General features: G+C 42.2%; 5 protein-coding genes across 5 annotated transcripts; 3 read left to right on the top strand and 2 right to left on the bottom strand.

The window, feature by feature from the left end:
* Window positions 1-1,669: 1,669 nt before the first annotated feature.
* Window positions 1,670-5,553, top strand: Bfra_003007 (putative white collar 1 protein; the record flags this gene model as incomplete). Its single annotated transcript, XM_037333419.1, has 3 exons — window positions 1,670-4,573; window positions 4,919-5,168; window positions 5,198-5,553. The coding sequence occupies 3 exons, from the start codon at window positions 1,670-1,672 to the stop codon at window positions 5,551-5,553; spliced, it is 3,510 nt and encodes a 1,169-aa protein (XP_037195547.1).
* A 1,776-nt stretch (window positions 5,554-7,329) lies between these two features.
* Window positions 7,330-9,545, bottom strand: Bfra_003006 (uncharacterized protein; the record flags this gene model as incomplete). The annotated part of the gene is made up of 2 exons (XM_037333418.1): window positions 7,330-7,979; window positions 8,048-9,545. 2 exons carry the CDS (start codon window positions 9,543-9,545, stop codon window positions 7,330-7,332), a joined length of 2,148 nt encoding a protein of 715 aa, XP_037195546.1.
* Window positions 9,546-12,254: 2,709 nt separating this feature from the next.
* On the top strand, window positions 12,255-14,102 carry Bfra_003005 (putative pet112 family protein; the record flags this gene model as incomplete). Its single annotated transcript, XM_037333417.1, has 1 exon — window positions 12,255-14,102. One exon carries the CDS (start codon window positions 12,255-12,257, stop codon window positions 14,100-14,102), a length of 1,848 nt encoding a protein of 615 aa, XP_037195545.1.
* A 5,139-nt stretch (window positions 14,103-19,241) lies between these two features.
* Window positions 19,242-21,821, top strand: Bfra_003004 (putative ankyrin repeat protein; the record flags this gene model as incomplete). Its single annotated transcript, XM_037333416.1, is given in 11 exon segments — window positions 19,242-19,269; window positions 19,293-19,662; window positions 19,687-19,912; window positions 19,983-20,069; window positions 20,142-20,370; window positions 20,465-20,515; window positions 20,527-20,828; window positions 20,886-21,245; window positions 21,302-21,412; window positions 21,544-21,592; window positions 21,637-21,821. The coding sequence occupies 11 exon segments, from the start codon at window positions 19,242-19,244 to the stop codon at window positions 21,819-21,821; spliced, it is 1,998 nt and encodes a 665-aa protein (XP_037195544.1).
* A 798-nt stretch (window positions 21,822-22,619) lies between these two features.
* On the bottom strand, window positions 22,620-23,488 carry Bfra_003003 (uncharacterized protein; the record flags this gene model as incomplete). Its single annotated transcript, XM_037333415.1, has 2 exons — window positions 22,620-23,195; window positions 23,267-23,488. The coding sequence occupies 2 exons, from the start codon at window positions 23,486-23,488 to the stop codon at window positions 22,620-22,622; spliced, it is 798 nt and encodes a 265-aa protein (XP_037195543.1).
* Between the last annotated feature and the right edge of the window lie 353 nt (window positions 23,489-23,841).

The raw sequence follows: 23,841 nt of genomic DNA, 5'->3' as shown, positions 1-23,841 counted from the left end.
GTGTGAGGGATGGAATGTAGAAGAGAGAGAAAGAGGTGGGTGGGGTGGGGGTGGGCTTGTTAGGTAGATGGACAGAGAGGTGATGGGTGGCAGATAGAGGGCTGTTTTTGTAGATAGTTATGTATATGGGTTGGAGAAGAGAGAGAGAGAGAGGGATTGATTATTTTGATGTTGGGTATGTATGTATGTATGTATGTATGTATGCATGCATGTATGCATGTATGTATCAGCAATTGGGTATTGAGGTATGGTGATAAGAATAATTCAACCACCCATCGAATCAGAATATTTGATAATTACCACGAGTAAATGTTTCGACTTATGTTTTGTGTTTTGTTTTTTGTGTTATAATCTTTCATATGTAGTGGTTTATGTGCTGATCTATATTGATTGGGAGGGAGAGTTGATGATTACGAGAGAAGCGGTATTGAGAAGTTGACTCGGGCTTTTCTTCTCTAGAGATAGGATCAATAACCTACCTAGAATCCTGGATACCTAAGGCATTTAGAATGTTTAATGCGAAATTGGTTCATTTGTATGGAAGTACCTGACTATGGAAGTACCTAACTATGGAAGTATCCGCAGACGGAACGGGAGATATTCTCTTCGGGGATTAAGTGCATCATCTGCTTAGATCTCGCGATTAGAAATAGGAAGGGTGAAGAGATTGGTAGGTGAGTAAGTTGGTCTGTATATACACATTATTCGCAGATCTTTGTTATTGGAGAATACAAGAGACGAGACAGACACACATATGGATATATTGATACTCGAGTCAAGGCAATATAGAATTTATATGTATGATTAGTTACCGAAAACTTCACTCGCAATCAAAGCATTATGTAATCAAACCTCAAATCACAACGACTTATCTACCACCTACCTAGTCAATTTGCCTTTCGGTTCTTGCATCACCACACAAAAAGTTGATTCATTGATCGTCCTGATCTAACTATATAGTACTTACTAACACTACTACTAAACAAGCTTTGTTTCCCCTTTACAAACAACGTCAATTGATATCAGAGATATATTTATTGATTTGTATGATATTCTCTCACCTCAAATCGAATCCCCACCAGCCATCGGAGGACTGCCAGTTATCCATCCATATTACAATATCGATACAAATCCCACGCATTTCAATCATCGGTACTTTCGAAACCGATATCCACTTCCGACGTAAAGCCCCCCGCAGATTTTCGGAACGAAAGACAATCAAATTGTACAAAGTACACAAGCTTTACAAAACATTACAAGAATCCTCCGACCGAGAGTGTGTCTTCTGAGATCTTCTGAGGAGGACTGCTCGATTCTGCGACTCGATATTACCATCACGCACGGCGACTCGACACTCTGCGACCTAGAAAGAATGATGGCATACGACAAAGCGCATACTTGATTGAGAAGAAAAAACCTGATAGACCTACGATTAATATAAATATACACAAACGTCGAATTTCTTCTTGAGATTCTTTGAGTGGTGGAGTATTTGTGGACTTGATCGAGTGGAGAGAAGATTTCACGGGAGGTCGAAAGGATATTCGACGCTCACGCAAAGTTTCATTCATCTTCAACCCTCGAGTGTCATTACCGTACACTCGATTTCGACACAGCCACCAGCAATTCCGACGCAGATGTCGACTTTGTCATGAGTAATTTCTTTAATATGCCAATGACCCAAGAGGACCTGCAGCGGCAGGTTGCTCAAAGGAGGGCGCATTCTAGGTCTCTGAGTATACCGCAACCTCAACCGCAGCAGCAACAACAACAGCGGCCTTCCGCACAATCTAACGGAACTTCCATGAACATGAATCATAATATGAGTAGTGGAAATAGCTTGGATGAAATCATCATGCAGAATAACGACGAATTACAACGGCGGCAGAGTTACTCACAAGACTTTTCGCAAGATCACGATCGCAGATCTTCCATGCTGGAATTTGGCAACAGTGATGTCGGTCTGAACGATTTTCAATTTGCCACCCCAACATCTTCTTCCGAGAATCCAATGTTACGTCGACAATCCTTGGGCGAAATGAATATGAACGACCTTTATGGCGGAGGGATGGAGTCTGGAATGGGTATAATGCCACAAATGCAGCAACTTGGTTATTCTGACTCTGTGCGACCAAATTTGATGGATACAACTATGGGATATGGATCTTTCTCGGGAGATATGATGCCTGGCATGATGAGTTATGCTTCCATAGGCATGGATGGTATGTCTCAAGATTCGCCGATGGGCATGTACTCGAACGATAATTATTCCCCTACGGTATATGGAAACGATCCTATGGATTCGATGGACTCGAATATGTTTATAGGGGGTCAAGACCGTGGGAGAATACGAACGATGGCCGATGAGAATAACGAAGAGATGTCATCGAGATCCGTTACCATGGGCCCCACAACTTCGGAGTCACTTTTGAGAGCTCGAGAGGGTATGATAATGAGGCCCTTGGAAGATGAGAATAATGAAGCAATGTCTTCGAGATTCGATGTCATGGGTCAATCACCAAGCGCTATGAGCATGCCTCAAACTTTGATCAATTACAACTCCCCGTCTACTTCAAATGCACCTCCGAATCTTTTAACACGAACATCAAGTACGGCTATGATCCCCACATCTGTATCAACCCCCACAGCTCTCACCGCTCCCGACACCTCCCCATCAGGGCAAGGGATTACGGGCATATACTCCAGCACTGGATTTGATATGCTTGGAGCATTAATAAGAGTGGCAAAAAGACCAAATAAAGTTATTAACATAGGCGCCGTTGATTTATCATGTGCGTTTGTCGTCTGCGATTTACGAGAGACAGATTGTCCTATAATATATGTATCTGATGTTTTTGAGAACCTCACCGGGTATTCAAGACATGAGGTATTGGGAAGAAATTGTCGATTTCTCCAATCACCAGATGGCAAAATCCAAGCTGGTGAACGTAGGACGGCCACAGAAAACGACAAGGTCTATGAACTCAAGAAAGCCGTAGACAATCGAACAGAAACTCAGCAGGCCATCATCAACTATCGAAGAGGGGGTCAGCCATTTATGAATCTTTTGACGATGATTCCTATCCCTGCAAGTGATGACGACCCTACACTCTCTCTGGTGGTCGGTTTTCAGGTTGATGTGGTTGCGAATCCAACTAGTATCGATGGTATGAGTGGTGGGATTTACACGATGAATTATAAGCAAGGCACGTTACCACGATATCAATGGCAACCACCTCAGCAGAATGTTCGTCTAATTGATGCCGGACAAACGATTAGTCGAGATGATGTTAGCGCAGCATTAGCTTCATACGACAATGGTAGTGATCCGGAAACCACCAAGAGAATGTTTGATAAAGTACTTTTGGAGAATAGTGATGATGTTATTCATGTTCTTTCTTTGAAAGGCTTATTCATGTATCTTTCACCGTCATGTTGTCAAGTCTTGGAATATGATGCGTCTGAATTAGTCGGCACTGCTTTATCCTCCATCTGTCATCCTAGTGACATAGTTCCTGTCACTCGAGAGTTGAAGGAAACATCACAAGGGAGTGCTGTCAATGTTGTATTCCGCATTCGTCGAAAGAATAGTGGCTACACATGGTTTGAGAGCCATGGTTCTCTTTGTGCAGAGCAAGGCAAAGGTCGAAAATGTATCGTTATGGTTGGCAGGATAAGACCAGTATACGCACTGGCTCGAAGCGACTTGATGCGAATGGATGGTCTTAGTGATCAACAAATGTATTCGAAATTGTCAACATCAGGCATGTTTCTATACGTTGCAACAAATGTTCGGTCCCTCTTAGATCGCACACCAGATGATCTCGTTGGCACAAGCATTCAAGCGTTGATGCGTGCCGATTCCAAGGTCGCATTTGGTCGAGCCCTGGAGAAGGCAAGAACGGGAAAGATTGTTAAATACTCACATGAGCTTTTCAATAAGCGTGGTCTTGTCATACAAACTGAGACAGTACTCTATCCTGGAGATGCATCGGAGGGTCGCAAACCTACATTTCTTGTCGCCCAGACTCGATTGGTCAACAAAGCATCTCGAAATGTTGCTTCGGCCACTGGAGCAAATGGTACTACTATTCCTGGCGGTAAAACAATGATCATGAGTCCCATCACTAGAACCGATATACAAACTCCCGATGGAATATTATCAAACAATCAATTAGCTCGTCCTCAAGCTAGCCCATTTCCCGAACCTATGACACCAGGAGCTTCTGGTACCACAACCATACCTATCACGCAACCAGGTGGATCCGGGCTTCCAATTGGATCTCAAGATGAAGCCTTGGCTTCTAGGGATAACATTTTCGAAGAATTAAAAACGACACGCGCTACAAGTTGGCAATATGAACTTCGACAAATGGAAAAGGAAAATCGATCACTTGCCGAAGAGGTAGCATCGTTAGTGAATGCCAGAAAGAAACGAAAACGAAGAAAATTACCTGGTAACGTCCAACGAGATTGTGCTAATTGCCATACGAAGAACACTCCGGAATGGAGGAGGGGACCGAGCGGGAATCGAGACTTGTGTAATAGTTGTGGATTGAGATGGGCGAAACAGGTGAGTGATGACGGTTCTGACACCGCACCAATAGCTGGTCAAGCTGTTGATCATTCATCATCCTCCACATCTTGAAGTTGAGTTTGTTGAAAAGAAAACCCGCTTCAATTTCTGGTTCTTCTATATTCATCTCTGGATCAAAATCGAAAAGTTCTCAGTGGATAATTCCAATATCAAGGGCGGGTCAAGGTGCCATTTCGCTATTAGCCGCGAGAAAAATATTCAAGCACATAGCTGCTTTACGCCCTCTTTGCTCTATCATTGTTCTTAGTTTGTTATCTCATCCACCCCGTCGCATTACTTTCACGTCACACGACACTAATCTCATATCTTCTAAACGTTCAGCAAGGTCGCATATCCTCGCGTAGTTCTAAACGCAGTAAAGATGGTGATGCGTCAAGCAAACATTCCAATTCGCCGAGTCATTCTAGTCCATTACATAATGAAATTTCGCAAAACTCGGAATCATTAAATCCGAATTTAAATATCAATCCGGGAAATCTGACGGATTCTACGGTTCCGAGACCGGCAAAGTTGTTGAAGAAGGACTCGGATAACAGTGTAAGGACTGCAAGTACTGGAAGTCCCGTAACGGGTTCTGAGGGAACAAGCAAAATTGTAAAGGGAAATATTGGACCTGGGGGATCAGTAATGGTGGTGTCATGGGAAGTGGGACGGCAATTCCGGCATCTCTTGGAGGACGAACGACGATGCAGAGTCAACCTGTCCATGCGCGAAGTTTGGGATTTAATGAGGGCGGTGTTAGTGGGATCACTAACATTGAGGAGGGGCGAGAGAGTGAGAGGAGTGGGGGAACGGGTGAAATGAACTGGAAGGGAAAGGGTATAGTGAGGGAGGGGCTTACTAGTGGCCAGAGGGAGACAACTGAGGAGAGAAGAGAGCGAGAAAAGAATGAGGACGAATATAAACGAATTTTCGATAATGCGACGAATCATAACGAGCATTTCAAGGATGGTTGACTGGCAGGATTCTTCTAGATTGTTTTGCTAGCTGGATCTGGAGGGATTGATTACATTATTGGATGGGCTTTGCCTTGGAGTTTGAGTGGAGGGTTTTGGAAGGGTTTGTTATGGTGTTGGGAGTTGAGCTGACGCGCTATGGCGTGGGTATCCAAATCTTTTTGAGTCTTTTTGCTGGTTATGTTACTGGGGAGGTGGGGTTGACTTGAATTGAATTGATTGGGGGTGGGCTTGGATGGGATGGCATGGTGTGGTGTGGGGCTTAGAGTTCTTTATACCAGGGGCTTTTACGAACAGAGTTTGTAAGGGATGAAGAAGGTGGAGGGAAAGGGGGTTGGGCGGTTATCTTTGAAAGTGGAATTTAGACTGGATGGATGGGCTCGTTGTTGGGATGCGGAGGATGGATGATGATTTGCTTGCTTGCTATATTTTATCGTGTCGTGCTGTTATACTCTACTCTCTGATCTTTGAAAACATGATGGTGGGGTGGGGGAGTTGGAAGAGCTGGAAGAGTTGGGAAAGTTAGATTGGGAAAGTTGGAGGTTGGGCAGGGAGAGTCAGGTTGGGAAAGTTTAAAGAATACATATATATGCATTTATTTATTTTTGGTTTTGATGATTTGGTTTGATTCGATTGATTTGGTTTGGTTTGATTTGGTTTGATTCGATGACTAGGTGTGATCTAGATGATGGATGAACGATGGGTTGTGAGTGATTGAATGACTGGTGATGTAATCTTATCTTGTATGAAAGAATAGAATATGATAGAGTACAAACACATGAAGTTTGATAAAGTAGGTAGGTAGTTGATACTCATACAATTTCACTACTTTCTCAGTTTCCCGTTTCCCGTTTCCCGTTTGCTCTTTCCTATCCTATCCTATCCTATCCTATCCTATCCCTAATCCTGTTCCCATACGACTCTCATCTCATCCTATCTCATCCTATCCCGAAAGTTCACGTATACATACATACATATACATACATATATCGAATTTCCATTCCCATTCCCATCCCGATTTCCAATCCGAATCTCAAATCCCAGAGTCCAAGAGTTCCAGAGACACATACTCATACTTAGGCTCACATTCACCCAGCATACAGGATACCCATCCATCAACGAGGGGGAAAAAAAGCAAACATATGGGTACACAATAGCATACAATACAAGAACTCAACCACAGCCACAGCCACAAGCATCTCCCTATCATATCGTGCGTACTCTGGTGCCCTAGCATAGCATAACCTTTCATTGCGTAACAGTATTCCCTAAACAAGACCTCAAGAAGCCTCAGACGCCAACCCAGGATTTCCCAGTCAAATTCAACGTCAAAGAAGAGAAAAGGAGAGAAGAAAATAGAAGAACATATCCGAGAATCTGAGAAACCGAGTGACCAAAGAATCAGAGCCATAGCGCCTAATCATCAATTCCCAAAAACCGCGAGAGACAAATAAAGTAGAAGAAAGGGTATCATGTATACGTGAAAGCCATGCGAACCGAACCGAACCGAACCGAACCGAGCGAAATGAACAGAACCAGAACCAGAACAAGCGAAGCCAAGCCGATATGAAACCCAGAAAAAAGATCATGACCGAATGAAACTTCTTCGGCACATCATAACTCAATCTATCAAGAGCGCTTATCTTCCCTTGCTGAACTCTTGGCAAGAGGTCGTTGTGCAATTCGAAATATTCGAGTTCGAAGAACAACCAAGAAGAAATCGAACATAGCATCACAGCATCCTGATGCCTTCCAGAACGCAGACAAAAGGATTCATTACCCAACAACCCCCGCAAGCACTCCCATACACCCCAAATAGACCCCCACGCAAACCAATCCTTCTTTTCTCTGTGAACCTCTCAAGCCCTTGATACTTTCAATGACATCGTTTAGACCTATAAATCCACTTTGTACGAGTGCTCCTACGATACCCGATCCTACCAAACAAACCACCGTCATTCTGCCTAGGAATGTTGGAATAGTTGCGAAAGTCAGGATTGGTATTAAGATACTAAGAGCTATTGCACATGCCAAAGTGGGAAAATCTTCTGCATGAGAAGTTGTATTTCCCACTCCAGGATGATCATTTGCTAGATGGGGTGGTGGATGAAGAGGTGAGTCGACAGCGCTACTGGTAGGTGTTCTCTCAATCGGATGATCATCGTCACTACTATCTGAAACTGAAGATGGTAATGAACGTTTGTGACGAATGAATTGATCTCCATTTCGATGACGACCTTGACTTCTAAACCCAGAAGAAGCAGAAGCAACTGACACTAAATCGTCCTCAACTTTTGGATCTAAAAATCTAGTTTCCACTTCGGTTATGGGACGGACGATTTGAAGGTATTCGCGATAATGGCTAATATCTGGTTGAGAAGCGGGAGGAAGTGATTGAAGAGAGTGGAACGAGGTTAGAGTTTGATCTGGAAGAGGTTAGTATGGGGAAGTATGTGGGGTATGGGGTAAGGTAGGGATGGTGAGGAGTGCTGACTGTATTGAGCCAATTTGTAACCGATCCTCCCCAGAATATCCATTTTATGCCACTGTAAATCACCACCCATTTGTTCACTTGCTCTTCTCGACGCAGGAATTACATCTACCCCGATATTACCATTACCAGTATGACGTAACCTTCTAGATTCTGTATCGGCTTTATCCAATCTCTGTAACTGTTCTTCGAGTTCGCTTATCTCATCTTGAAGATGAAGGAGAAGACGATGATTGAGTGCTTCAAATTTTCGATACATGGGCTTGATACGATCTTCTACTACTGTATCGGAGCCGGAACCGGAATGGGAAGATGCTGATAAGCGAGAGGCAAGAAGTTCATAGCCTGTAATGGTCGGATCAATCTGAGATTGGAGTGTATGCTTGGGTGGATATGGATTGCGGGGTGTTTCAAGATCAGCGGGAGAGAGTGGATTACTGTCTGTGCGATGATGGGTTTTTGGTGTTCCAAATGATGGAGCTGCTCCGTAATAATTTTGACGTTGATTGGCAGCTGCCATTTGAGACGCTAATTTGACCGACGCATCTTTGGAATTTGTGGTGACTCTTAGATTTTCTCGACCATTAACGCTTCTCTCTGGTGATGTGCTCCTATCTGTGTCGATATCGGCTTCTGGTGCTGAGAAATCATCACTGTGAAGGCTACTTGATACGGATGAAGGACCAGTTGGATGTTCCTCTGGAGTATGTGGACGTGATACTGGGGTGAAACTTTTATCGCCATGGTCAATCAACCATTTAGAGGTATCGTCTTGTGTCTCGGCATTTTTCTCCTCTGCTTCCCCTTCCCTAACCTTCTCATCTTCTCCATCTTCTTCATCGGAGTCCTGTTGTAAATAGGCAAACACATTTGGAGGAGATGGCACAGCTGGCGATAGAGATTCTTCTTTAGTCTCAGCTTCTTTTCCTAGGGATAAACCTCTCGTAACAGAAGCTTGAGTTACTGTCGAGTTACTTCCACTTGAGCTACTAGATTTATTTGTCGACGTAGTCAAAGATGTCAAATTCGATATCATAGATGGTGATGTTAATTTTGCTCTTGAAGCTGCAAGGACTGATTTGTGATTAGGGAGATTCTCATTTTCATCCGAAGAGCTTGACGATGAAGACGATGATGAACTTGAATCTCGGTTCCGATGTACCGGCCTCTGGCGAAGACGTTGCCCCTCCATCTCATTTCCTTTTGAAGATGATCCACTTGCGCGCTTCGCATTTGTATGCTTAGGTTTTGGTTTTGATGCCGAATGTCTGTTGCCACTGGAAGTAGATTTATGCATCTTTCTTGATCTATCTCTTTCCCTACTCGTATTTGCTTTTGTGGGTGAGGAGGACATTGTGGGATTGTGGATTGATCGATGTTGACGACGAGTTACGCTACTCTGGAATTCTCGTTCAGCAGCACCCCTTACATCGTCCCTTGATTCATCTTCGGAATCCTCGATTATTGATTCAACTGTTGGTATTTTGTATCTTGTAGCCATATCTCAGGAGAGATCTACCAGTGTCCATTCACATCAGCTCGGCTTAACATTATTGATTCTAAAACAAGAGAAGAAGAATAAAAAGCAAAAATCAATAGATCTCATTGGGAGGGGAAGGTTCTTTAGATTGACAGGGCTTACCTAGATAATTTTGGGTAGCTATGATAGTGTATCGATATGCGATAACAAATTATCAATGCCCGATGAAGAAAACAATTGAATGAAGTGAATGAATTGATGATACAGATGAATTAAAATATTTAATAGTAGTAAACATGATCATGAAGAAGGAGGAGAGATCAAATGGAGGAATTCACGACAAGAGTAGAGAGAGGAAAGAGGAGGAGAAAAGTATCAAAATTCCAACGGATCAATATGATGATGATGGCAAAGTGATTGTCTGTATATCAATTCCCAGCTTCAGCTACGATACAAATATGGCACAAAACTGGCGCGCGCGTTGATCAAATTGGAATTACCTATGAGTGATGATGAATGAGGGGATGGGATGAGATGGGGCGAGGGGGCATGGATGTGTGTGCATGTGTGCGTGTGTGTGTGATGAGCGAGTGTTCAGCCGTCTCGTCGCCTCGTGTTTTGTGAGGGAAGAAGTGTTTCAAATTGTTCTTAAAAGATGGAACCACCAACACAGGCAATGAGAAAAGAATGAACGATAATAGATATAAAGTATAAGATACAAGGGACGGAAGGGAGGCGAGGCAGGCAGTGAAGGGTAAGAAGAAAAGGTTTAAGAAGGGACCAGGGATAATCCGAAATGTAGCAGGGGAGCTTTTAAGACTTTCTGATCATGGGAGAGTTCCCGTGAGTGGATAAGTTGGGTCGACGGTCGATATTGTTTAAGAATTCGCATAAGAAGTTGGGTGATGTACGAAGGATGATGTACGAAGGATGATGTTGTTTGTGTAAAGGTCTTGGAGGTCTTGGATTGCGATTTGACAATGATGGATGGATGGATGGATGGATGGATGGATTGATTGATTGATTGATTGATTCTATTCATATCTCGGGCGTTGTGTTTGAAGTGATGGAATCGATAAATGGACGATTGGTGGTTGGTCACACTTGGTTTGATGGGCTGATGATGTTGCTTTCCTAGATGTGGAATGGGAAAAGGAAAGGGAAAGGGTACGCCATTCGAAGGATTTCATGCATTATGAAGATCACAACATTTGGCTCTTGTCCAGGAGAGTTTGTCAGTGAAATGCATTTTGACTTGGGATATACGAGCATCTTTTGATGGCTTTTGTTTGCTTTCTTTGACATATACCTAGAATAGACACAGGTATCCTAGAAATGTTATATTGGCATTTATCAAGCGACCAGTAGCTCGTCCGCCCGACTGTCTTATAGTCCGGGGAATAGAAGCCAAGCTAGATTAAGTACAAAAGAGTAGAAAAAGCAAACCATCCCATCGTGACCATCTCACTATTCTACTCCGTGACAATCCTAGTCGGCCTCCACGGCAGTGGCCCCCGGAGGGCCAGCGGAGCGTCATATAAGATCTTAGTTTTGTTTGCGTTGAATCAGGTATTCTCACCTACTAGGTAGTCGTCTCCTTTTATCGATGATGAATCCAAAATCTGCCTGCCCAGTATGTAACATCAAACAAAACAAATACTAAATTATCACTTATGCAAATGTATATCCGGTTATGATGGGATTGGTCGGATCAATAGTCTGCTGCGTTGCTGCACTGCTGCATTGCGGGACCTCCCTTTAGACCAAACTAAATTATGTGACCATATAATGCAGCTATAATAGTGTGAACAGAGTGAAGGATGAAGTGTGAAGGGTGAAGGGTGAAGGGTGAAGGGTGAAGGGTGAAGGGTGAAGGGTGGAGGGTGGAGGGTGAAGAGAGTGAAGGGGCCATTAGATTGCAGCAAATATCACCCTTGATCTCATAGCAAATAAAAACAAACAAGTACACACATACCTACTACATACCTACATACATACATACATACACACATACACACATACACACATACACACATACACACATACACACACGCACACCCAATTCAATCGATATTATTGAATTGGGTAGCTACCGACATCAATCAATTAATCAATTGGTGATGAGAATTATCATCAATGTAGGTACCAATTTCCAATTCACAAATAGAAAATAATTGTGATACACATTCACTCAGCCTCACATTCTCTCATATTTTATCTTGATTTCCTTCATCTTTTTGATAAGAAAAGATAATATCATCGCCGAGTATGATGGAGATTCGATGACACGAGATGGAAGATTCTATCAAGACGTGCACCATTCTTACTCGACACCTTATATTTGTATAACCAATACTTCTCCAACACATATTATCATATCAATCAATATCACACGCCTTACGGGATATCATAATAAGTTCATCGATAACAATATCCGTCTCATTTGAAGTTCATTCATTTTTCACGCATCATCCACAAGTAAGACGGAGAGAGGAGTCACAGCCACCGAGTGATCCTATCCCTATCTTTTTTCCCCCGAGACCCCTCGAATCGGGTGCCCAATTATTCAGAAAATCTCATTGCATGCATGAGCCCGAGCCCGAACCCGAACTCTGCCTGACCATATGATCAACGACCGTGAATTCTCTAGAATTCTCTATCAAACCATTATTTGCCCAAGAGAAGACCAATTGGAAAGATACCACCTCTTTGAGAGGATCCGCAAGTCCGATGACTCGATTTTCTCCTCTGGTTCTTCGCAGATATCTCCTTGGGGGCCAACTCAATTCGACGGGTTGTCTTCGTCATAGAGCTATTGGTAGTAAACATGTACCTTCCATTTACGCCTCAAGATCTCGGGCAATACACGGATTACATACTAATGCAGAATCGGCGTCTTCCTCCTCCACGAATCACAGCATTCAAAATTCATTCAAAGCAGCGCGGAAACAGCCAAAAGATGAAGGAATAGGAAGAAATACAAATTCGGAAAAGTTACAAAGTCTTGATGAATGGGAGTTGACAGTAGGAATCGAAATACACGCACAATTAAATACCGAACGAAAACTTTTCTCACACGCGGCCTCATCCTTTAACGATACGCCCAATACGCATGTCGCATATTTCGATGTAGCCTTGCCGGGCTCTATGCCCATATTTCAAAGCGAAACTCTCATACCTGCTATTCGAGGAGCGTTAGCTCTGAATTGTAATATTCAAAGAACGAGTCGATTTGATCGCAAACATTATTTTCATTGGGATCAACCTGCGGGGTATCAAATTACACAATACTACGAACCTTTTGCGAAAGATGGATACATGACATTATATGCGCACGATGGAATTGCAAAGGAAGATGGAGAAGAAATTCGGATAGGAATCAAACAAGTACAAATGGAACAAGATACGGCCAAAACAATCTCACAACCTGGGGATATACACTTGTTGGATTTCAATCGTGTAGGTTTACCATTGATTGAAATTATTTCTCTGCCACAGATACATCATCCAAGTACAGCAGCTGCATTTGTCCGCAAGGTACAAATGTTGTTAAACTCAGTTGATGCTTGTGTTTTGGGTATGCAATCTGGGGGATTGAGAGCAGACGTAAATGTTTCTGTAAAGAGAAGAACAGAGGACAGTTCCGGTTTTGAATACGCCGGTGTTCAAGGACTTGGGCAAAGAACAGAGATCAAAAATTTGAGTAGTTTCAAATCTATTGAAGATGCTATCATTGCCGAACGTGATAGACAAATTTCGGTTCTGGAAGACGGTGGGGTTATTGAAGGAGAAACTCGTGGATATGCAATTGGAAGTACAGAGACACGAAGACTTCGAGGGAAAGAAGGAGAGGTGGATTATAGATACATGCCAGACCCAGATCTAGCCCCTGTGATTATCGATGAAGCACTTACACAACATCTTGGTGCTACGCTCGGCGTCTTACCGGATGAAGAATTGGCAATACTCGAATCTGAATACGGTATCACGGTAAAAGATGCTATTGATTTAGTGTCTTTGAATGAGGGAGGACGAGTGGAATATTTTCGTAATGTAGTAGATGTTTTGACATTATTGAATCCTCATGAACCGCAAACGAAACTGGGAAAATGGGCAAGCAATTGGGTTTTACATGAACTGGGTGCGTTGATCTCGGATTATGGAGAGGAGGAAAATCCACTCAGGTTTACGAGTTATGGGGAGTGTGTGATTTCACATTCTCAAATGGGTCATTTGATACATTATCTTAACGAGGAGAGAATTACGGGAAAGACGGCGAAGAAAGTTTTGAAGGTTTTATTTGAGAATGGACAGGGGGGAGAGGTGAAATCGGTAGAGGAGATTATTGAGGGTGAAAATTTGTGGTTGAGGAAAATGGAAAGAAGTGAATATGAAGAGTTGGCGAGGAGGATCTGTGAAGAGGAGAGGAAAACTGTCGAGGAGATTTTGCAGGGGAAGGATGGGAAGATTAACTTTCTGTTAGGAAAGATGATGAGGGGGGATAGGGAGGGGAGGGTTCAACCGCTTGTTGCGAGGGAGGTTTTGAGGGAGGTGGTGGAGGGGTTTAGAGATGTATAGGGGGGTTGCCTTGGATGAGGTTAGATGACTGAAATTATTGAAATGAAATGATCACAATATCAATCCTTGTTGGCGATTGAGATAAAGCTTTGTTCTATTTCGTTTCGTTCCGTCTAGTATCACTCCTTGACACTTTATTTCCTCTCCCTTCATTCCGTTTTCACATCTTCTTCTTCCTTCCTCATTTCATCATGTCATCACAATTACCAACAAACCAACCAACCAACAAACAAACAAACAGTACAATACCTCGATACCTCAGTAACGTGGCTGTACTGCATTCAGCACAGTCGACAAATTCGATTCCAACTCCACGTCCAATCCCACGCTAGACCCGTCCCCGTATCTCGGGTCTGAGACAGGGATGAAGATGGGTGGTTTGACGCGCGCTTAGGTGGAGGCTTTCGATTGGTCTTTGGATGTACTTGGGTTTTTAGATGGGTAGGTTTGTAGGTTTGTAAATGGGTAGGTTTGTAGATGGGTAGGTTTGTAGATGGGTAGGTTTGTAGATGGGTAGGTTTATAGATGGGTAGATGGGTAGCTGTGTAGGTATGAATAGATGTATGAATGGATGTATGTATGTATGCATGGATGGATGAATATATCTAAGAGTAGATATTCATTTATACATAGAGTCAAATGTAGATATTGAATTTTCTTTGTTTATAGAGGATTTCATCGGATATATGTATATATGATATCTCTAGATTTATCTCTTTTCTTGAATAAATACTGTCAAGGGAAATTATGAGGAGGAGGTGAGGGGAGGAGAATCATTGATTCGGAAAAGGTTTACTCGAAAGCTTTTTCAATACTTGCTTGATATGTTTCTGGGATTCTTTTGGGGGGGGAGAGGGAAGTTTGCGTTGTTGGGAAGTAATTGTTTTGTAATGATTTGTGCGGGGGTTTTTTCTTTTAGGGTTGGGGGCGGGGGGGGGTTTCTTTTTTCTTTTTATTGATGTTGATTGATATTTATATTGATTTAGATGGGTAGGTATGGATGGATGGATGGATGGATGGATGGATGGATATTTTCAAGAGTGTGAGTATGAATCTTTTTACAATATAGTATAGTATTACTTGCATTATCTTGATTCGCTTGATTTGCTTGATCTGCAGAGAGATGGAGAGATGGTAGTCTTGATAGATGGTAGTCTCGATAGATGGTTTGATTATGTTTTATCAGGTATGTGTGTATGTATGTATATGTTGATATGTATATACATCTTTATAGCTAATTTTCTATCAACGATAGATATAGGTTCTTGAGCTCTGTGAGATGATTCGTTTGGGTTGTTTAGTTTGTTTAGTTAGGTATTAGAACATAAAGTTTCCACTCCTGTCCTCAAGAAACGAGAAAATTGGATCGAAAAGGATCACCTCTCATCGATCTGATGAAAATTGGTTATTGGTGAAGAAATTGGAAGCAAGTTGGGTGGTCGACTTTATAGGCTGGGAAATTTTGAAGGATGGATGATGGAGGATGGAGGATGGAGGATTGTTGAGCCGCGGTTTGTTTTGCTTCTGTTCTGTTAACGTTGGGTGAGAGGTGGGGTTAGATCGGGTTACTGAGGATTGGGGCTAGGGTTGAAAGAGGAGAAATAACAGAGATCGGACCGGCACTGAGACTGGGGTCGTGTGGTTACCGTACCATGTCCTGGTGATATGATATGACCTTATTGTTTGCGGTATGTGGTAGGGCTGGTTGGATTGAAGTAAGTGAGTAAGCAAGTATCGGTAAAAGGTTTTTAGACCGTGGATAAGATGAGATGAGATGAAACAAAGATTTCTATCTGTTTGTTTGTTTGTTTGTTTGTTTGTTTGATGGAGACCGATGTGGAATCTAACTTTTTTGCGGAGGGTTATTGGATGAAAGATGTTTTCTATTTCATATCTATATTCTCAGCCACGGTTACGGTAGTGCTATTATGTCGAGGAGGACATTACTAACTTTGTTAATAAGTGTATTTTCGTTCTAGTCTTAACTTGAGTTTATATTGGGTATCTCATTTGACTCAAGAGAACTGAAGAATCGGGGAAGGATAGTGGTTGGGGCTGTAGATTTATGGATATGTAAGAAGAGGTCTGCAGATTTGGGTGGGGGACCTGAGACCTTGTTCCTTTGACCAATTGTTCATTTGTTCTTACTTGCTTCGCTGCTATCACTCTCTTTTGTATCTCTCGGAGTCGTACGTTTTGCTATAAAACCCCATTCTCAACACGTTCATATCTATTCTAATATCTAGATTCATCATTCTTTATTCACCATTTCATTTCATTTCACTCACTCACACCTTTCAACATCTCCCATCCTCCCCAACATCAAAATAAACCCAAACCCTCTCTCCCCTTCTCATACTCACCATACTCAACTCCCTGCCTCCCACCAACAATCCAGATCTCGTAAATTAATGCTCGAATCCCTCACTTCCTCTCTCAATCCCTTCCTACCAGAACTTTTCTCAATCTTCCATCTCGATCTCCTATTTCTTTTTCTTTATTTTTGTTTTTGGAAACGCTAGATAAGTCTTTAATCTTTCATTCCATCCAATTTTCAGAATTTCAGATCACAAGACTGATTAGATACCTATTCTTCATTTTATTTCTATTGTGTTGACGAGTTATTGAAAGTAATCAAGAAGAGATGTTCCTCCGCTACTGCGTATATGTCGCCTTGACGCTCTATTTGCGGTTTCTTTAGTTGAATGGAGGTTGTCTCCGGGGGGTTTTCGTTTTTTGTTGATGTTTCCTGTTGGTCATCTCATTATCAGCAATCACAGATCTCACTCCCTTTGAGTTGAAATACTGGTTGTTAGTTTCCTTTATCGACTTGTCCTTTTTTGCAGCTATTTTGCAACTTCTTTTCTCGGTTATTTCGTATTTCCTATTTCGTGTTGCTTATTTTTCTCGGTTATAGGCAAGCAATTGGATTAGATATGTATTTTCGAGATAGCTGGGATTTTAGGTATTTGTTTCTGGTTTTTTAGTATGTTGATACTTCTTTCTCTTTTACATCGCCTCGGTTTTCTTGTTATTTGATTGTCAGATCATTCATTTCCTATTTTCCTCTCTCTTATCCTCTCCCTCCTTTCCCGCCCTTCACTATCCCATCTCATCTCAGTCACTTTCACATTTCTCAATTTCGAGTTATCCTACCCATCCGAATAATTTCCTTTTATCTCCTCATCTCCTTTTCGTACTTCAGCTCTTTTTTACACACATTCCCGGTCTATCTCACCTATTACATTTTCCCACCTCTCATTCTCTCTTACCCTCGTTTTTACCTTCCTCTCCCTTCCTCTAAATCATCTCAAAAACAATACACACAGTCTCACTCACTAACTTCCATTTACCACCCAGAATCCAATATAATCTCTCTCGAATCTTCAAGTTTCTATACCTGTTGTCTCGCACAATCAAGAAAACCTAGCTAGCTAGCCGGCATTCTAGCATTCTAGTCTTCACATTAAAATTATCATCATACACCAATAACAATTCAATACGGATTCAATTGATAACTCGAAGTAGTATCTGAAATCTTATAATGATTCTTCGTTTCGCTTCTATTGATATCTCTTCGCTGAGAGGAAAAGAGGGGGAAAATTTCTGGGGTGTATTGAATAGGAATTGTAGTTCTTTAATTTAATCTTAATTAATACTGTACCAAAGAAACTACATCTCATAAGTGTGAAATTTTAGTTGAATCATTGATCTTTATAAATTTATGAACGCAAGTGGATGGCTGTAGGGATCAGGCTACTCTAGTACACTTGGCGAGAAAGCTAGTCTTCATGAACAAGGATTGGTTTTTCCTGTATAAAGCCAGCTCTCTAGATTTAACGTAATATTGATAATTAGGACCTACAACATAGGTGCTACGTCATCTGTACTCTTCTCATACAAGATGTGATTGTTAGTACAATCTCGGTAGTGATTATGACGTCTTTACAGTAGGTTTGATACTTTGATCGATATTGTCTGTGACTATTTTAGGTTAGAGCTACGAGAGCTATATGCCATTCCCTTATGCGTAGCGTGCACTCACGTATGCACATTCATTCGAATCGATGGGTGATCGTGAGTTGTTGAGATTGATTGGCCTCGGGGGCTTGCCTTGTTTTGTTGCGAGGTGTTCGAAGTAAGTAAGTAAATTCATTCGTTTATTGGTGAGGGGCCTGCAGTAGAAGACTAAAGTCATGATTTCATGAATTCTAAAGTTGATACTGCACTTGCCCCGAGCACCAGTCTATAGCAGCAGCCTACAAAAATTCGCGTATTTTATACTCGTACAGAATTTGACTATTCAAATAAATATTCGCAATAAACGTGAAAGCGACTGGCTGTACGGTTTGCCACTACTGTATGGGGTTTGAGTGGGATACATACATAGATGTTATAGTGATTGGAGAGAGAGGTAGCGATTTATAGGGGTTTTCATAGATTGGCTGGTGGGGTGGGGTTGGGTATGAAGAGATCGTCTTCTGTGCTGTTTCCATGGTAAATACAATACAAATCTTTTCCTACATACCATCTTCAGTCGTCTCTTCATTTGTGCGGGTACTTCCCATACAGTCGTGGCGTGGACACCAGGCTATGAAAAAGCTGAGACACCACAAAACGGCAATCACCAAGATAATTAAACGATGCAAATTTCAATATCTTATCATTTTATAGGTACAGGATAGTAATTATAGAGTTTGTGGACATTTTCATTTCAGGTCTGACCTCAAAATATTGATTCGTTGAAATGATGTTGAATATAAAAGAGGTCATGATAGACTAACAGGCTAGTACTAGCTCCCGCCCCAGCCGACTCTACCTAGGTATCCACAACTACACACCCTTAGAGGGACCATGTTCAACCGTCGCTTACATAGAATATTTCTCCACTCTGGTTCTCAAAGTTCTCATTCGAGTGCTTGCTACTATCATCGAGATCTGCAATAGAGGCTGTTCTACCCGGCATCTTTCCTGAGACTTCACGTTCTCTCGAAGAATTCTTCTGGCACTCGTATCAATTAAAATCCGTATCGATTATGTAATTTTATCGGACTTTCATTCTTTCTATTATGCACTTTCAAAGACTATTATCTGATGTCATAAAGACATTACTACGGGCTCCTCCACCAGCTCTCGACCATGTCTCAAATTCGAACAAGAAGCATACGTGAAAGTTTTCAAAGTCCACAGATAGCAATCCTGTCATGAATTATTGGGGGAGCATTGTTGATATTCTTTCTGGTGCAGAATCAAAACGTATTGCATACGCCAACCCAATTGTCAAGGATCTGGTTTATGAATTTGGCTCAGATTCTATAATGAGAGAAACCAGATCAGACTTGAGTCAGCGCAGTTTAGATCTGCTGAAAAAAGTATTAAAGGAGGACTACAGGCCCCCTTCGAGCAGTTTTGGTATTCACAAGCAAACTTTTCCAGATCCGGTGAATTCGACCGCATCCTATTATGAAAAACCTTATAACGAAGAAACTTCAAGTGGAAAGCCACATGAATTCGATCTTCGCTGGATTCATCTTCCTGTCAATGAGGTAAGGCCTTCAGAGTTCGCACGATGCTGATTATGTAGTAGTGCTGATGAATCATTAACAGTTACATCTGATGAGAGTAAGTTGTACGGTGACTCCCACTTTTCTCAAACGTCTGATAAAAAATTCAAGGACTTGGTGAGTCGGCTATCGAGGGATTCGAAAAGATCTGAAGGAGAACACATGACTATCATGAAACACTTCAACAAAAGCTGGACAGAGCTGGCTGCAGGCTCAGAACGTTACTACATGAAACCCCAATTCGTGGTATGCAACAAAAAACCATAATTATGATAGCATTGAGAGCTCACCATCCTTGCATCTAAATCGCAACCAGAATACCCACCACAATCACCCTATCAGTGGTGTTGATGGCGACCAAACCCCAAAAGAGGTTAACACCGACGATTGCGCGGCAATTTACGTAGGTGGCAACACTATTTCCCAATCTCCTCCTCAGACAGGAACTTAAAATACTGACCATTGTCCACAAAAGATGCCATATCTAGACACAGGGACATATCCCCCTACAGTAAATAAACCACCAACTACTGAACATCTCACGATGCTCGATGAGTCGATCAACGAACGTAATTCGAGAACCATTAAACATCTGCCGATGACTCTCGACCAATATTACTATCCGGCCATTGAAGATACTTCGAAGAGAGATAATGATCAGGTGCTGTCAAAGTTCTTGCAAAAGAAGTTTGGACAATCTAAAAGTACACTATTCCTGTCAAAAATAGTCGTGGGCAAACCTATGGTGTTCGAAACTGACGCTTACCAGACGATAAAAAAATCCTCATGGTAAAGTAGCTTTGGATTTGGATTATCGACAGAAGTATTGTTACAGATTCCGAATTGCAAGTATAAATAAGCGTGTGATTCGGCTGACTCTGCTTCAGAAACAATCATCACGGCCACAACCCAGAACTTTGGTGAAGCTTCCACAGAAATCAGCAAAGCAGATCGAGAACCTCCAGAAAGCCTCCAGAATGCAGTGGATAACATACTTTACGGCGAGACTAAAAGTCAATTTGAACGCGCAAGAACAGCCGATTCCCTGATGGAGCTTCTTCTTGGTGTTGCATCTGGGCTTTTCATAAAAAGATTTGTACCTGTTTCTGATCAAATCTATAAGGGGCCTATTGAGATATTTCGAGAGTCAATTAGAGATATGGTTTGTTACTGTACTCATATTGAATAACATGATCTTCAAACTGATATGTTTGATTAGGCTGAAAAAGAATCTTCGCTTTTCCAAGAGTTTCTTCAAGGTCTCCAGGAAGCAAACCCTCGGGAACCAGAGCAAAAGCAAGGAAAACCTTCCAATACAAAGTCTGACACCAAGTCGCCGGATGGACCGATGCCTTTAAATCGCTATCATGTTATTTCATCTGAAACCGAACTTCTAAACATGATACGAGATATCTGTGACGAGCTTCATATGCTCAGATCTTTAGCAGAGGACCAAGAAATTGTTTGGAAGCAGGCCTTTGCTTCCAGTGACCTGATGCACTTCAAAGCTTACACTCCCACTAATGTCAAGAAAGATCTGGATGATATGCTTTCTGAAGCAGATGAAACAGAGAGCTATGTCAACGGGATACAAAGGATCACATAAGTTGAGTTTTTAGCTGACATAAAACAAAGATCAACACTCTGCTCGACCGGCGACAAGCGGAATTCGGCAGATTACAGGCATACGATTCAGCCAGACAGTCCAACAGTATCTTCATATTCACTACCATGACCATTGTATTTGTAAGTCTTGATTGGCAATCATCAGAGAAATGGGAATACTAGCAAAGCTAATGGTTTTCCTTCAAATTCAGCTTCCACTCTCATTCCTGACGTCTCTCTTCGCGCTGAACGTATCCGATTTTCCCACAAAGGGGACAATGTGCAACATAAGGGGTGGTGGATATTTCCTATTATCTGCGAGTGTTTCTGAGGCCGAGAAATTCAATAGCTAACATGATGATTAGTTGGTGTCACCACACTTGTCTCTGTTCCAGCTACCATTTTCACGTGGAAATTCAACGCCATTTCTAGCTTTCGACCACGAAACAGTATTGTCAGTGAAAGTTTGAAGCATACTGATGCTTTAAAGGTAGCTTTGAGTAGAGTGAGAAGGAGAGGTAGGAAACAGCATGATATTGAGGCAAAATAATGGGAGGTGGGCGTAATATATATGCATAGGCTGAGAAGCATATTGATGATTATTTTCTCTGATATATAAACGAATTATTATTTTCATTTGACAAAATTTCTAATAACGATTAAAATGTATACACAAATACATTTTCCTGCTGGGTTGAGTGTACCAGTGTACCTACTGCTGCTTTCTTTCAATCGAACTAGCGACGTGTGCACTTTGCGACGACTGTAACAACATCGAATAGCTTGACTAGCAAGAGAATGGTGCATTATAGATATGAGTGGCAATTCCACCATTCCAAGATAAGCATGATTTTCGTTATGATATTGTATGATTTCGGGGAGGTCAGCGAGTATTGCGCAAGAAAGATGTATCAGCGTGAACGACACATCTTCTCCGGAGAACTTTGTGATATATAGGATGGTTATTTTTGTTTAGAAAGACTATCCACATTGACGTCACGAGTTGAAGAAATGACAGTCTCATTGATCAAGTAGATGATCAGGCATACAAAGTCATGAGACGAATCTACATATTTATCCTACCTTAGAACTTACGCATAAGAAGCAGACGTGCGAGGAAGACAGTTGGCGCACTACAGGAATTCAATGCGCGACTACAAGAGACTGATAACTGTTTTCTGTAAGTTTTAATCTAAAAAATCGCCGGTTTAAGGGACCCGGATACAGCATATGGTCATACATACCTGCCTAAATACATGCATATCTACTACGTATTGGCCCTCAAAACAGAATTCGCGTCGTTCTTCTCCGTCTGCATATCCACATTCATTACCCCCTCGGACATTTATCATCTACTCTTCCATCTCACCCTCCCCACCCAATCCACAAACTTCTGCACATCCTCCCTCTCCCCCAGTAACTCAACCGTATAGTACTCCCTAGCCAGTTCTTCATGCCCCGCAACGCGATGTACAAAACTATGACACGCTCTACATAACCACGCTACATTGTTTAAATCTTCCTCGGTATGCCAACCGCGTTTTAAGACTTTCGCATGCACGAATTTGGGAATGAGATGGTGGCAGGTGAGGGGGATCCAATCGCGGTCGCAGAGCTCGCAGGCGGTGGTAACGGCGCGGAGGGCTTGGGGCGTTGGAGGCGGGGAAAGTAGATGCGAGAAGTAGCTGGAGAGGGGGGTGTGGAGAAAGGAGGAGAGGGCTATACAGGGAGGAAGCAGGGAGTAGGTATGCAGTGAGTCGGAGATGCTAGGGGGGAGAGAATCGGCGAGGAGAGTTGAGGTTTCGAAATCGAGGGGATACAGGGAGGGATATTTCCTTTGGAGAGAGAGGTCGTGAGTGTAGGTTGTGTATGATAAGGTTCGGAGATCGGATGAAAGGTGCGTGAATATTTCTAGAGCGATGTACTAAGTTTATATATATTAATATTCATTTCCTGAAGAAAGGTTGCCGTTTTCACGTATAAAGGAAATCGTACTTCGATAAACTCCGCCAGCTCCGCTGCATCGTTGATTTTAGTTTCTTCTACATCGATCTCTTTCGATAGAGGTTTTATAGCTGTTTTCCTCCCCGCTTTAGCTTTCCTCGTTTTCCGTTTCGACGTATCTGGGTTCGAGGTAGATGTGCATTGTTCGATCAAGGGTGTAGAGATACAATCGAGAAAGATGCGAAAATTGGGTTCTTCGGTGGCGTCGATCATGAGGCACGGAGTTTATCGCCGATGTTGATGGTAAAGCTAGAGGGGAAAATGAAGGGGTAATGGCTCGGTAATTTTGGGTTCCGCAACTCCATGTGAAATTTGGAATATGTGGTTTTGTTTATCTGGTGATGTTTATATTGATCGAAAGCCCGGACGCCACCATCGATGAAGTCATGACGGTGAGATGCAGTGGTGGAGATGCTTAGTGCTGCCAAGTATTGAGCTGGAGCCACTATGCTATGATGTGCAGTGTATTGGGTCATCCCGCAGTAGATATCGTCAATTCTAGGCTTTCGGCACCAGGCGAATTTTTTTAGTGTTGATTACCGGTAAGTAAACCTTACCCCGCAATG

Source organism: Botrytis fragariae, assembly GCF_013461495.1.
Source record: "Botrytis fragariae strain BVB16 chromosome Unknown tig00000012, whole genome shotgun sequence".
Taxonomy (NCBI): Eukaryota; Fungi; Ascomycota; class Leotiomycetes; order Helotiales; family Sclerotiniaceae; genus Botrytis; species Botrytis fragariae.
This window is presented reverse-complemented; position numbering and strand designations above follow the sequence as displayed.